Genomic DNA, 13,957 nt, shown 5'->3' on the forward strand with positions numbered 1-13,957 from the left:
CTTATAAACCTTCTATGACTCACCATTGACTGCAGCGTCAATTTCCGGCCTTCTCTCCTATTTTGACAAGCAAGTGTGACAGATGATGGGTGCCATTCATTGGAAAGCTCCATTGCATCCACTGACATGCCCAGGGTTATTTGCGGACTCAGGCACGTTAGCTGAAACTCTGCCCCACTTCTGTCTAACCTAAGACAGCCTCTTGCAACACATTTGAAAAACGTCATCGACATGTGGTCCAGTATATCTCACACTAAATTATTTCCGAAATCTGTGCTTTTCTACTATGCAGAAAGTACTTGCATCGTGCCTTAAAATTAATTATGGTATAGATCAGGGCATTACCAGAAAAAGGAAACCAGTGGTCTCCTTGTTACATCTGGGCTCTTTCTGCCCAAGTTATTTCTGATGGTTGGCTTGTCCTATAGCCATGCTTGTCACAACCAGCTGATGTAGGATTCATCTCCCATACTTGGCTTCTAAACATACTGTAGTTATAACATCCTCGCTTTTTTTCTTTCGGACATAAATATTCTCTTTCAACTCCCAAATTCCCCTCAGCCTCAGCTCACCCATGCTTAACTTGACACAAAAGCACATTTATTTCTGCCAAGTCTAGGTGAGGTTCTGAAGAGATAGTCAGTCCATGCTAGGCCAGCCAAAGCCTCAAGACAGACTAAGAACTTTGGTGTCCTTATGCTCTTTCGTGTCCCAAGAATTGGGGTCCTCTTTTCCCTTATCGATAAAGTCATCTTACTATTTGCATTCTTGCTGAATCTTTTCTTTTCATCAAGGCCAAAAAACGTATTTTATGTTCACAGAGTTTAGTGTAAAGAACACACTCACCTGTTGAAAATGTTTTTATTAAAAATCCTGGGTAGGTGTTAGCTTTTTTGTTAACTTACACAAAAAGCTGTGTGTAGAGAGATAAAGTTATTTTCATGGACAGGGCCCTTTTACAGAACTGAAGAAGAATGTTTATGAGTCTTATATCGGCACTCTCTCAAGGGTCCAGGTTCCTATTATACAAGCTCTGTACTTCGCTTCTTCTGCCAGCCTTTGATGCCTGCTTTTGAGGGCTTAACTGCATGTTGACACACTCTTCAGAAAGTCGGGGGGAAAGCAGGGGAACTTAGATTGCTGCTTTGATGTTTCTGGGGATCTCTGTTGAGGCATTTGAGAAGGGAACATGAAACTGTGATCCAATAGCTTTCAAGGTTATCTTAATAGCTACCTATTATCAGGGCAGATAACACGTTTTATGGTAACCGTTCATTCATGAGCTGGTGAATGACCTGGATTAACACAAATGAACTCTCGAGTGTTCTCTGAAGATTGTGTTCTTTAGAATACAGAGTAGGAATAATGGAGTCAGAAGCAGGAATCATTTGTCAGTCAATAATAGAGTTGTCAATGTTGCCTTTTTGTCAAGTTAGAAAACAATGACAGAAAATTGCAACCTTGATAGGAACACTGAAGCTAAGACAAATGATATTGCTGTCTTACACAGTTCTAGGTATAATGGATATTCAATAAATAGCTTATCCTAGAAACTGCTATTGATCATCCAGATGTTATTCAGATGGATGGATGATAGGTAGGTAGGAAGGCAGATAGATAGATAGATAGATAGATAGATAGATAGATAGATAGATAGATAGATAGATAGACAGACAGAAGGACAGACGGACAGATGGACAGATGGACGGATAAGTGGACCGATGGATGGATGGACCGATATAAGAGAGAGTAATACATTGAAGGATTGGCTTTTTTTCATTCCTGCTATTTATTTCTGTTTTAAAACTATACGTTAAAACAATGCCTTTGGGCTGCAGAGATGGCTCAGTGGTTGAGAGCACTGACTGCTCTTCCAGAGGTCCTGAGTTCAAATCCCAGCACCCATATGGCAACTCACAGCTGCCTATAATGCCAAGATCTGACACCATCACACAGACATACATACAGATGAAACACCAATGCATGTAAAATCAGTAAATTGTTAAAGAATACCTTCACTGTTGGCATAGCTTTCAAAGAAATTAATTTATAGTTAAGAATCTCATCAAAGAGGCAGTGTCTTTCAGTTGGCTTTTTGATAACTTAGGAACTGTCTGCTTTCACGGCTGTTTTAACGGCGGGAAAGGAAGCGGAAGGTCTGAGGACAAGTCCAGCCGTTTGATCTCATGCGGCTGCCGTGCATGTGCATGTGACCTGTTCTCTGCTCGATTCTGGTTTCGCTCAGTGTCTTTGCATGCGTTTTTGTGCCGGTTCTGAACCCCTGCTTCTGTTTTCCTGCTGAACCCACGTGTGGATTTCTCTTTTAGATTTCCATGTGGAAGAAGAACTGGACTGGCCTGGAGTGTACTTGTTACCAGGCCAGGTTTCTGGGGTGGCCCTGGATTCTAAGAATAACCTAGTGATTTTCCACAGAGGTGACCATGTTTGGGATGGAAAGTAAGTAATTTTTTTTCTCCAGAATATATATGAAAATACTATGCATTCCTGTCCATTAAATTAAGAATACTTTGGGGTAAATTCTCATTTCGGTCTTTCACTTTTGTTCTCCCAAAAACTGTGAAGAAGTGTGGGTATATCTGTCTGGAAACACGAAAGTTCGATGGCTCTCCCTATGCGACGTCACTAGCTAGTGATACGTAGTAGCTGGATTCATGACTAGTGTTGTGCAGGGCAATGCTCCAGCCCCATCATAGCATCTCTGATTATTTCTCCCCTTACCTCTGTCTCTACAATTTCGAGAATGACCGTGAGATGTTTGCCTTACGTGGCCATTTCATTCTACCTATTTCCGAGCGTGAGTTTTATACAGACAGCATATATTTCAACATACAACTACAGTAAAGAGCAGAGGAGAAATTCGTGCATGTTGCATCTTGTCCTTTACATCTGAGTACAGAGTTGGCCACTTAGTCGCCAGGTGATACTGCCCCCAGTGTGTTTCTAGCACACCGGGTTGTATTTTTTTTAAGTGTGTCCCCAAAACTCAGTACATTGTTTTGATTCTACTACTAAGAGGTGGATTTCCACCGGCTAGTTCCTTAATCGCAAATTTACACACGGAAGTAAAATTTTAAGTATGTTTTCAACAAATCTTAATGCATATTTGTCTTTCCCATGTATAAGTGTAGAAGCTCATTGGGGAAACTGGGGATCTGCCCCTCCTTTTATGAGATTCTGTTTCAAATTGCGACAACTCACCCTGTCAAGCATACGTAGATGAGTTCTTTTTATGCAGTTGAATATGAAATTTAGTCCACATTTCAAAACAGATGAAGACTTTTACTGCTGTTTAACTGTCCTTTCTAGTTGTCGCACAAATTGACTATCACGAAGCTATTTCTTGGGAGCCCAAAGCCAACAATGGTCTCAGTGTGCCCGTCATGCGCTCCAGTACATTGGCTTGGTGGTTATCGGGCATCTAATGGTATTTTAACAAGTGCGCTTAAAAGCAGGCTATCACTACTCATTGTGCCACAGCCTGAATTTTAATGAATATTGCTACATTTTCCGCATGGATTTCTTACCACATTATGCCGGACAAGAAAATTACAGCATCATTTTCTCCCATGGAGACAGTCTCATCTGGCAAAAGCTAAAATTGGACAGAGTCCAGGTTTCCATTTTCATATCATATTCACCCCAAGCTGGAGTAGCTCAGTCGCAGAGAAGGGTCACCAGATGCCAAGCTCGGAGAAGGAGCCAACCCAGGCCTAGGAAAGAAGAGAGTGTTCTCCATCGGGAACATTCTTTTCCAGCTTGTGTGACAGTCCTCTCGGTAAAGTGGCGTTTTCCACCTCCCTGGCATTCATTTCGGTACCCAGAATCATGTGGGAGTGCATTCACCTCCAAGCACCATTTCCGTGTGTTTGCCGTGGGAAATGGCATCAGTAAATGAATGAATGCTGTCGAAAAGTTAGAAGAAAGTGATGGCTTGACTCACTATGTTTTGCCTTTCTCCGAAGCTTTATTTCTTACATATAAGAATGTTTGCGAACTGGAGAGGTGGCTCAGCGGTTAAGGGCACTGACTGCTCTTCCAGAGGTCCTGAGTTCAAATTCCAGCACCCACATGGTGGCTCACAACCATCTGTAATGGGGTCTGATGCCCTCTTCTGACGTGTCTGAAGACAGCTACAGTGTACTCACATAGAATAAACAGATAAATCTTTTTTTAAAAGAAAGAATATTTGCAGTTTCTCTTTCCCTCCGTGGCATTCTCTGCTGGCCACAGCTAGCTTTCCCATTCATAATTTCGAAGACTTCTTCAGGACCCCTCAGATGTCAGCTTCCAGGCCCTTTCTTCTTTATTATTCATGAAGAAGATAAGAAGCAACAGATTGCTCTGTATTGGGTTTTTTTGTTCTTGGTTTGGATTTATTCAAAGAAGGACCTTAGCTTCTGTCGTTTGCATGGCCATGCACGGCCACCCTCCCTGTGTGTATTAACTGGTATAAATTAGAAATTAGTTTTTCTTCATTGCGCTAAGGGGCTATATGCGTTCCAGAATGTATGCGCACTGATGAGATGCTAGAACTTAAAGGTGGCTTGAGCTTGCCTTCTTGCTGCTGCACCGTTCACCAACTAGAACAACGTCTTTACCTGATCTCAGTCAAGAAGCCATGGGCCAAATCTTACGTTCATTTTCCTTCAAATCTTCCCTGTCCAGTTTCTCAGCACAACAAAAGGCTAAGCTCCACAAGGCAAACCAAACCTAAGGTGTTTTGTCTCCTGGTTCCTGGGAAGTGAACCCAGAGCTCTCAGCCTCTAACGCTCAGCACCCAGTGCTCCTTTGAGCTATTGCAACAGCTATTGCCACTGTCCTGTCCTGACTAGCTGCACCCTGATAGCCCCCTCGACCCTCGCCCTTCCACTCAAGCTGTTCTAAACCACTATGCCAACCGAAATGAAATTAATAAAAACCCTAAGCCAGATAACATCCGGAAATATGACCTTCCTTTCTTGCTTTGAGCCCAGCCTCAACGTGGCTACTTTTAAGATGCCTCTTAGAGCAGAAATAGGAAGCGCCTGTTGCCAGCAGGGAATAATGTCTGCCCTAACACTGGGGCAGCTAGCCCCCTTTAGTCTTTCAATGCCTCCCAGCGGGAGCGAGGTAACACTTACCTCAGGAAGGCTGCTCCCCATCCTGTTCCTCAGAAGGCACTGCCACTGTCAAAGGCTCCTTTCTGAGCCTGTCCTTCCTTCATCGCAACTGTGGTTGGGTAGCATCCGGGATAACTCAACAGAAACCCTTGGCTAAACTGGACATCTCGGCCCTGATTTTCTGGGATTTAAAGTTGTGTCCCTGTCATTTATGGTTTCCCCACGTGGAGTTGGAAGGCGTTTTGGAAATTTTTCTCTTATGCTACTGAAAGGAAAGAAAACAACAAAACCTGTGAAGGGGAAAGAAATGATCAATTTGTGTACGTGAGAACGTCAAGGACATGGTAGCCCAAGCTGTATCGACACGATCCGTATTAGCATTTTATTATAATACCAACCTCTAGAGAAGGTAGTTTACATTCTGATAGTCCGACCGAACATCGTAAGGTGAGTTTTGTGGCATATGGTATGCCTTCTTTATCCCTCCTTGCAAATACTGGATTTTAAGGTCCAGAACGGTGGATCAGCGAAAGAAAAGCCAAGGCCTCCCTAATACAAAGTAAGATACCATTCACTGAGCAACATCAGAGCAAATAACACCGAAGGGCTTGATGTTAGCTGCCAGTGCATGTTTTCTGTGGATTCTCTAGACATGTACCATGTTGAACTCTTTCCAGTGTTAAGGAAACCCCTGTGTATGCGCATGCTGTCCAACTCTGAGGCCTTTCCAGAGAGCACAGAGTTCTTCCTTTGCCAAACCCAGATCTGAGTCTTCCCTTATCAGAGTAATTCACAATGGGCTTTTCTCCTGTTTTTCTGTGTCTTTACTTTCATTTTGGAAACAGAATGTTCCCTAGGTCCTCAACCTATTTTCGTGATGGTGTGATAATTTTAATCTGAGAGCAGTCTGGCTTCCTGTACCTTCAATGTGGCTGCATTACCTCGTGTATTAAATGCAACTAGTGATACAATTACCCTTTTTGCTGTGTTTTCTAGATGTCTAGTACCAAAGGATTAGCTTCACTGTGGAAGTATGCCTGTGTGTGTTTGTATGTATGCTGTGTGTGTCTATTGGTATCTGTGTGTTTGTACATGTCTACATGTGTTTGCACGCATGTATTTGTATGTGTATATGTGTCTATATATGTGTGGGGACATATGTGTGTATCTGTGTGTTCATGTGTGCATGTGCGTGTGTCTGTATGTGTGCATGTGTGTGTGCATGTTTGTTAGTGCATTTGCTTGTGTGTGTGTGTGTGTGTGTGTGTGTGTGTGTGTGTGTGTGTGTGTGCCTGTGCTAGGGGAGAATATAACATTTTAGCTCTGGCACAAACAATGCGGTTCAAACTTATTGAACCATTCTAAATTTCCATGTATCTGAAAGAAAGCTGAGTTCTAGGAAAGGACGGCTTCCATGTTCTCTTCCTTCCTGACATACTGCAATCACACAGACTGCAAACACCCTCTTCATCCACACTCAGGCCGCTCTTTCTGCATCTTCAGTTCACCGTTCGCTCCCCTTCTACCCCTGCGCAGTGAGTTGGGGTCATGGAAACTCCAGTCCAATGAGGTCAGTCTCAAAGAAGGGCAGCCATGTTTATAGAGACAGGTGACCGTGACTTTGTCTTGGTGCCTGCTTCATAACTTCGAGATAACACATCAAGAGATCTGCCCTGGTGTATCAGCCGTGCCTTGTGTTAAACAGAGTGAGAATTTTAATAATTGCCTAACATTGCTTAGTAACTGTGCATTTGGTTACGTCACCTGTGGCCAGTGGTAGTCTTGACTGAACAGTCTAGAGCCCTGGACTCTTGATGTCTGATTCGTATTCCCTTAACTGTTTATTGGGGCCCCCAGCTCTAGGCCAGTCTGCATACCAAATGGCTACACTGCTTCCTTTGTCTTCCTCTTTTCCTCGTCACAGAGGCTTTCCAAACCAAGTATGCACTCAGAGTGCATTCAACATAATATTTTAAACACACCCCCATTTTAGGGGACCTTATAAGCTGCTCCCCTAACATTGAAGGCACGTTTTTATTTATTTGCTCAATAGAAAACCTACGGTTCTTTTCCCAGTTTCTTAATTTATATAATTACAACAACGCACTGCTTCTTTCTTCACGGTATTACTTATTTCGCATTCCCTTAATTTTGACTGATGGCGCCTGCATTTATTTTCTACTTCTTCTGGCTCTCCGTCTGTGTGTGACTATGGAAGAGCATTTCTTCTCAGGCTGATCTAAACTGTTTGATTAGCTGCTAATGTGCAACACCACTAATGGGGAATTCACACCGTTAGAATAAAGAACTGGATTCCAGCCCACAGGCCACGGCTCGGTCTTTGCAACTGAGTGCTTTCTCAGAGAGGCACACAGCATCCATCAGCGCTCCGGGCACTGTGTGAAATGTGCAGGGTATTATTATGCCCCGTGAAAAGTTAAATGTGGTTGAAATAAAGACTTCTCTGCAGTACAGAAGGGGGGGGCGGCTTTAAAACACTAAATAATCAGTTTGCTATAGCAACGATACAGCCAGCTCTATAATCTGACGTCCATTTGTGAACTGTTCCACGATTACCTTTCTTTGAATTACAAAAGAGTTTATAAACTATTTTGTTTGGCTGGGTGTGTGTGTGTGTGTGTGTGTGTGTGTGTGTGTGTGTGTGTGTGTGTGTGTGTTCATGTGTGCGTGTGCAGTTTTCTGTTTCAGAAACAGAGTCTGAGCCTTTATTGTTTGACTTGTGTAACGCCTGAGAGCAGCTGTTGGTTTCATGACATCCCAAGTGAAGGGATTAGGAAAGAAAACCAATCATTTGAGTAACCGAACGTCTCTTGGCGCTGCCAGTTTAAATGTACAGACATCTGCTGACAGATCTTACATGGAAGGGTCAGGTCCATTGAACTGTGGTTAATTCCTTTGAAGCTACATTTTTTTCCCCTAAGAATTTTATACTTTCTTTATTTGTCCTTCCCATAACTAAAGGCAAATAGCTATAATTAAATGGTGTTAACGTAAGTGGCTTCTCTAATATTTGAATTTTGTTTTCTTTCCTTTGGATTCCCTTTTCCTTTGTGGATGGGCACATAAAGAGATTCCCTCATTAGTAGAGTCAAGGACATACCTACTCACTGAGAGAGACTTCATGGATACAGCATAGGTGCAGCAATAATCTGTAAAAATAAATGTAATTCTGTGGAAAAGTAGCTAGTCCAGTGTGTAAGATGTTGTTTTTAAACACAAATGACATAAATACATGTGGGCACAGAAAATAAGACAAAACCTCCAATAGTCATCTGCTATACTGTCATAAGGTATTGGGAAATACATATTGAGAAGCTGAGGAAGCTGAGGGCTTCAATCATTCCAAATTCTGCTTATGAAGATAGGGTTTATTTGCTTTGTATTATTAACTCTTCTTAATATTCTTTTTCACTTTGCCATTTTATAGTTTTCCACCATTATGAAATAGAAGGGAGTGATCTCTGAATTTACGTGATGTTCCTAGACTATCCACGTAGATGCCACCACACAGGTTGTGTCTGTTTGGGGACACGAGTTTCTTGTCAGATGTTTGTGTGCACTGTGAGCAGGGCAGGAAAGTCCATTTCACTAAGGTCTTTCTTCACCAAGCTGTCAGTCGGCCACACCCTCCTCTTTTGAGTCGACTGGCACAGGACTCTGAGTCTGAATTATCTATCTCTGTTCATGGACAAAGCTTTACTTCTCAGAAGCCAAGCCCAGTGTTTCGGGTCTGGGAAAAGGAGAACGATAGTTATGTTTTTAAATTTGGGGATGGAAAATAAGGATGGCCTTCCCAATGTGGAAGAATCCATTATTTCTTTCTACCAATTCTGTTCAATGAGTTTTGGTTCTGTTACTTGTTTTCAAAAATATTACATAATCAGAGACCGGTGGTAAACATTTAAGTGAACAGCCAGACAGAAAGACAGATTTACTACAAGCCTTTATAAGAGGAACCAGCTGCAAGGAAATACACTGTGCTCCTCGTCCTTATTCTTTTGCAGAGGGGAGGGAGACACAGAATTAGGTGTGCTGAGGTCTGATTTGCTGCTGCTCTGTGAAGGGGCACAATGGCCAATTGGAGTGGCCATTACGAGCTACTAATGATGCTAATGCTACTCACTCCATGCGAAGCAGACAGCACTTGGTAAGAATCGTGAGGACGTAGGAGCTCTCCATATTCCCCAATGCCAGTCAGTCAGAAGAGGAATGGACCCATATAGTCCACACCCATGCAACAAAGCCTGAAGTGTCAATAACACTTTTAAGGGATATAAAAGGGACAGGGAAGTCAAACCATGAGTAGTGAATCTGTCAATGTCAGGGCATTCTGTGTAGCTTTCCAAAATGCCATTACAGAAGAAAGGGGAGTAGAGTATGCACAGAAGCTCTATGCCATCTCTTATAGCTGTGTGAATGTAAGTTCTGCCCAATTAAAAACCTCCCTTAGAAAGGCAGTAAATCATCAGCTTATGCCGTCAGGCTGGATGCACGTGAGCAGACCAGTGAACCAGGAGAATGTGGCATGAGTGGACAATGGAATCTTACTCACCCTTGAAAGACAAAATTAAGTCACTTGTAAGAAATGAGTATTGACCAAAGCAAGTAAAACTCAGAAAACCAAATACAGTGTGTTACATCTCTCATGCAAGGTAACAGTTTAAGTATCGTATGTTATGAAACTAGAGTTGTGTCTATTTGGGACAAGGGAACAATCACATGAAGGTGAATAGAAACAAAATCAAAATGCATAACAGACATTTGAGAAAATGTCATGACGAAATGTCCGCCATTTTGTATGATGAATATACACTAATTTCTAAAACAACAAAAACCTAGTAAAATAAAATATATTTCCTTATACGAAAGAGACATTTTAACTGCTACGGTGTATGTTTTGTAAACATAGGTTTCTCTTTTGGATGCTGCTGGGTGTTTTTAACTACACGTGATAGCTTATGCCAACGGTTTTACTTAAGTTTTAGGCTGACAAAGTCAAATCAATATTTTGTGTTCAATTGAATACATCATTAATAAGAACTACTTCAGGGACGTACTGCTATCTTTCAGGAAAAATATACCCCAAAGACCTTGCTAGTCAAGAAGCTCAGATAATTATGTGATGAATATTTTTAATGGCAAGAGGGTATGATTTAAAACTTTCTGTGCTCCTACTGGGACCTCTACTGGTTCCTAAATAAACAAACAAGCAAACAAACTAGCCAACTAATAAATGGATGGACGATGGGTTCGAGCAGTCTGTCACCTTCCCAAGGTGATACTATGTCTTGACAGGTATTTGGTGTTAGTCTTCTTTTGACTACTCGGTTGAACGAAGAGAAAGCACACATCTACAGTTGATAAAGTCATACATCTGTGTGTGCTGACTCAATGCTTTGGCTTTGACCACGGTAGAATGATTTCTTGGTATTTGGTTCATTTACACCTTTGCCACGTAAGCTTGGGGGGAGGGGCAGTCCGCCTCCATCACATGCAGCGTAAACATACAGTAGCCTCCTTGTTTGAGCTTTTGGATGCTTGCAGTTAACTCAGTCCAAAAAATAATAAATAGGGAAAAGTCTAGAAAGGAATAATTTTATGTTTTATATGTATACTACAATAGAATCTCCTTTCACCTTACCCAAGACTTGAGTCATCTCTTTGACTATCATCTGCCCACTGGATCCATTGCCCACCCATTATTCACTTAGCAGCCAACTCCTAACCAAGCCCACAGTACCACTATGCCTTGCTCAACTGATTCTTATTGTACTTAAAACGGCCCCAAATCCCAGAAGCCAGGATCTTCTTAATTCTAAGATCCCAATACAGTATCTGATATAACTGGCCTTCTAAGGAAAAGCATTACTATTTAAATACATATATGTCTATTATATTTTATACTATATATTGTTATATTTATATTATATTGTATTTTATAATCCAGAAGATGCTAAGTTTTTAGAAAGCAGTAGTTACTATGTTCATTTGAAACAAGTCACTCTGTCGTCATCCATTTTGCACTAACGAAAAGCTGCTAGGAAGAGAAACTTTATGTCTCTAAGTGTATTTTTTTCAATAATAAATTCTGCTTCGTTTTATTGAAATATTTTGAATGTTCTAGTTGTATTCTTTTGTGTTCCCATGTTTAACCTTTGGCTATCACAGTGATCTTTCTGGTCCCTCCTGTCCCAATAGAATTATTACAGAGAGGTTAAAGTAAGTTAGCCTCCTATAACTTTAAAGGAAAGATTTATTTATAAACTGTGGGAAGCTTTTTAAAGAAGTGTATTGCCATGGCCGCTCTGGATCATGGCTTTCTCAAAGTGAATCTGAGACTGCATGGCCCACCAAAGCCAATGCCACAGCTCACTGCCCATCCATGGTGGTTGATAATTCATCTCCGGAGACCATGAAGTCAAGTGCCTTCCAGCCCCTCTGAGTTTGTATTGAGATTCTCAAGTCAGTGGTCTGCATGGCTCAAGTGCCCCAGAATCGTGGGTTGTTAATTTTTCCATTTTTATGTTTTTGTTTAGCTCTTTTGACAGCAAGTTTGTTTACCAGCAAAGAGGTCTTGGGCCAATTGAAGAAGACACCATCCTGGTCATTGACCCAAATAATGCTGAAATCCTCCAGTCCAGTGGCAAGAACCTGTGAGTAAAATGGCTTCCATGCCGGCGCACCCATGCTGGGTATAAAGTACATCATTAGGTCATGAAGGAGTCCCAAAGATACCCTTAACAGGAGACATATTGGACCACTCTTCTTGGACTTTCTTAAACAAACAGTTCTGAAAACATCCCTGAATGTTAGAATCATCGGTGAAACTCAAAGAAAAAAATCGATCCATACAGAAAACTGGCCATTTGTGTGGTTTCTTTGTAAATTGCTAAGGAACAATTTCAAATATTCTTACTACACAAAGTATTTGATGTCACAGATTGTTAATTGGCTGGATTAATTAACACCACGGGTTAGATGCATGTCCTTATCTTTACATTGTGTCATATATCATACATATAAATAATGGTGTTTCCATTTATAATTTTTAAAATTCTATCCTGACTTGGCCAGAGCTGTAGGTAATGCTATTAGGACTTTACAGGATTGAGACAACTATGATATATACGATGAAGTAAGCTCTCGGTCAGCTAGACTGATAGCTTTTGCTTTACCATTAAAATTGTATACTCAACTCACCAAGTAATCACTGGTAAGAACAAAAGACTTCTCTTCCCATCAAAAAGTGAAGACTGAACAGATACTATTTTCTGCTTTCCCTTGGTTTGCACATGTAATTTGGATCTGAAAGCCATTCATTATTTGGTCCGATTCCTAGATGGCATTTGGCAGGCAAAACCAGTTGGCTGATATTCATGGTCATTGAAAGAAAGGGACACCTGCTCCCAGAGTTACCCTGACCCATTATAACCTGGCAGCTTCCAGGACTCTGGCCGGCCCCATCTGCTTAAGCCCGGGGAAGGCCAGTTTCTTTGAAAGGCGGATAGCCTCTGCTTTCGATGCAACTACTACTGGAGATTGCTATGATGAAGCTAAGAGGTGTTTTTAAATAATATTTTCAGAGAAGTCGAGGGGCAAATTGTAATGCCATCTCTACAGTGTGTTTGAGCCTGTGTCTTTAGAGCTGTGTGCATTAATCAGAGGCAGCCCCGTCCCAGAACAGAATCAACTTGGAAGGAGCTGGGACAACTGCTGCTAAGTCAACTTGGCCAACTGTGAGCTGTCGATGCTGCGAGCAAATCAAAGCCTTGCTTGCAGTGGCCAAAAACGAGAATCTAGTTCAGTTAATTAGTCTAGATCAAAGTGTTATTCACTTGGCTCATGAAAAAAAAAATTCTTTGTGCCAATGCCCTACTGAGGCTAGAAACAGAGAAAGCTTGGGTTCTCAGATGGTGTTTGAACAAGGCCACCTGAGTGTATGTCCCATGTGTTAACTAACTCTGTTTTTCAATCCCACGGGTCTGTCTGTATCAGTTAGATATGCTAAATAGATTGACCTTTTTTAATGATTGTCCGACTTACCTATTTGCTGTGCCTAGAGGGTCATGGCCCATCTGAAAGTTATTTTGTTTCCTGTTCATTATCTTCCATAGCCAGTCTTAAAGCTTTTAGGTCACATGCGGAAGATTGTTATAAAGCTGGAGAGATAGCTCAGTCGGTAAAGTCTTTACCATAGCAACCAGAGTTTGGATCCCTAAAATCCACATAAAAGGTGGACACAGTGCATATTGGTAACCCCAGTACTGGGGCCAAAGTGGGGCAGGGAAACTGAGTCAGGAGGTCCCCTGGGACTTTCTAACTAGCACATCTAGCCAGTTGAAGTCCATGTTCAATAAGAGGACCTAACTTAAAAAAAAGTAAGTTGGAAATGGATCAGGATAGACACCTGATATCCCCCTCTGACTACACACACACGTGTGTGCACATCACAAACAAACAGAAAAGCCCGTATTGCTATGTTTGCTGTAATCTATTTTAATTATTCAAACTAGAGAAATCTAGTTTGTTTCTCAAGGCAGTTTGTTCTGTGTATATTCTGAGACATTAATGTTCATTATGCAAAATCTTGCATCGAACTCCGTGTTATCTGTGCTGCTTAATAGGGTGCACTTTATAGTAAACACTGATGGTTTGATGTGAGCATCATTTGTCAGGCGAACTATGAGTGACCAATGTCTGCTTAGGTTTTGTCACAGGAGGTCCCTGCCTGCGCTAACAATTCGCTTCACAATTCATTTCGGTCTTTTTTTTTTTTCAATACCGCTGCAAATAGTGTTCCTCTTTTATAAAAGGAT

General features: G+C 41.6%; 1 protein-coding gene across 31 annotated transcripts in view; it reads left to right on the forward strand.

Moving 5' to 3' along the window:
• Positions 1-13,957, forward strand: part of Pam (peptidylglycine alpha-amidating monooxygenase) — a 273,476-nt gene that overhangs the window by 235,468 nt on the left and 24,051 nt on the right. For all 31 annotated transcript variants that reach the window (XM_039083040.2, XM_063266691.1, XM_039083046.2 and 28 more), the window contains 2 exons: positions 2,328-2,457; positions 11,678-11,794. In XM_039083040.2, the coding sequence (XP_038938968.1) occupies positions 2,328-2,457; positions 11,678-11,794 (247 nt within the window). The remainder of the gene's footprint in view (positions 1-2,327; positions 2,458-11,677; positions 11,795-13,957) is intronic.

Source organism: Rattus norvegicus, chromosome 9, assembly GCF_036323735.1.
Source record: "Rattus norvegicus strain BN/NHsdMcwi chromosome 9, GRCr8, whole genome shotgun sequence".
Classification (NCBI taxonomy): domain Eukaryota; kingdom Metazoa; phylum Chordata; class Mammalia; order Rodentia; family Muridae; genus Rattus; species Rattus norvegicus.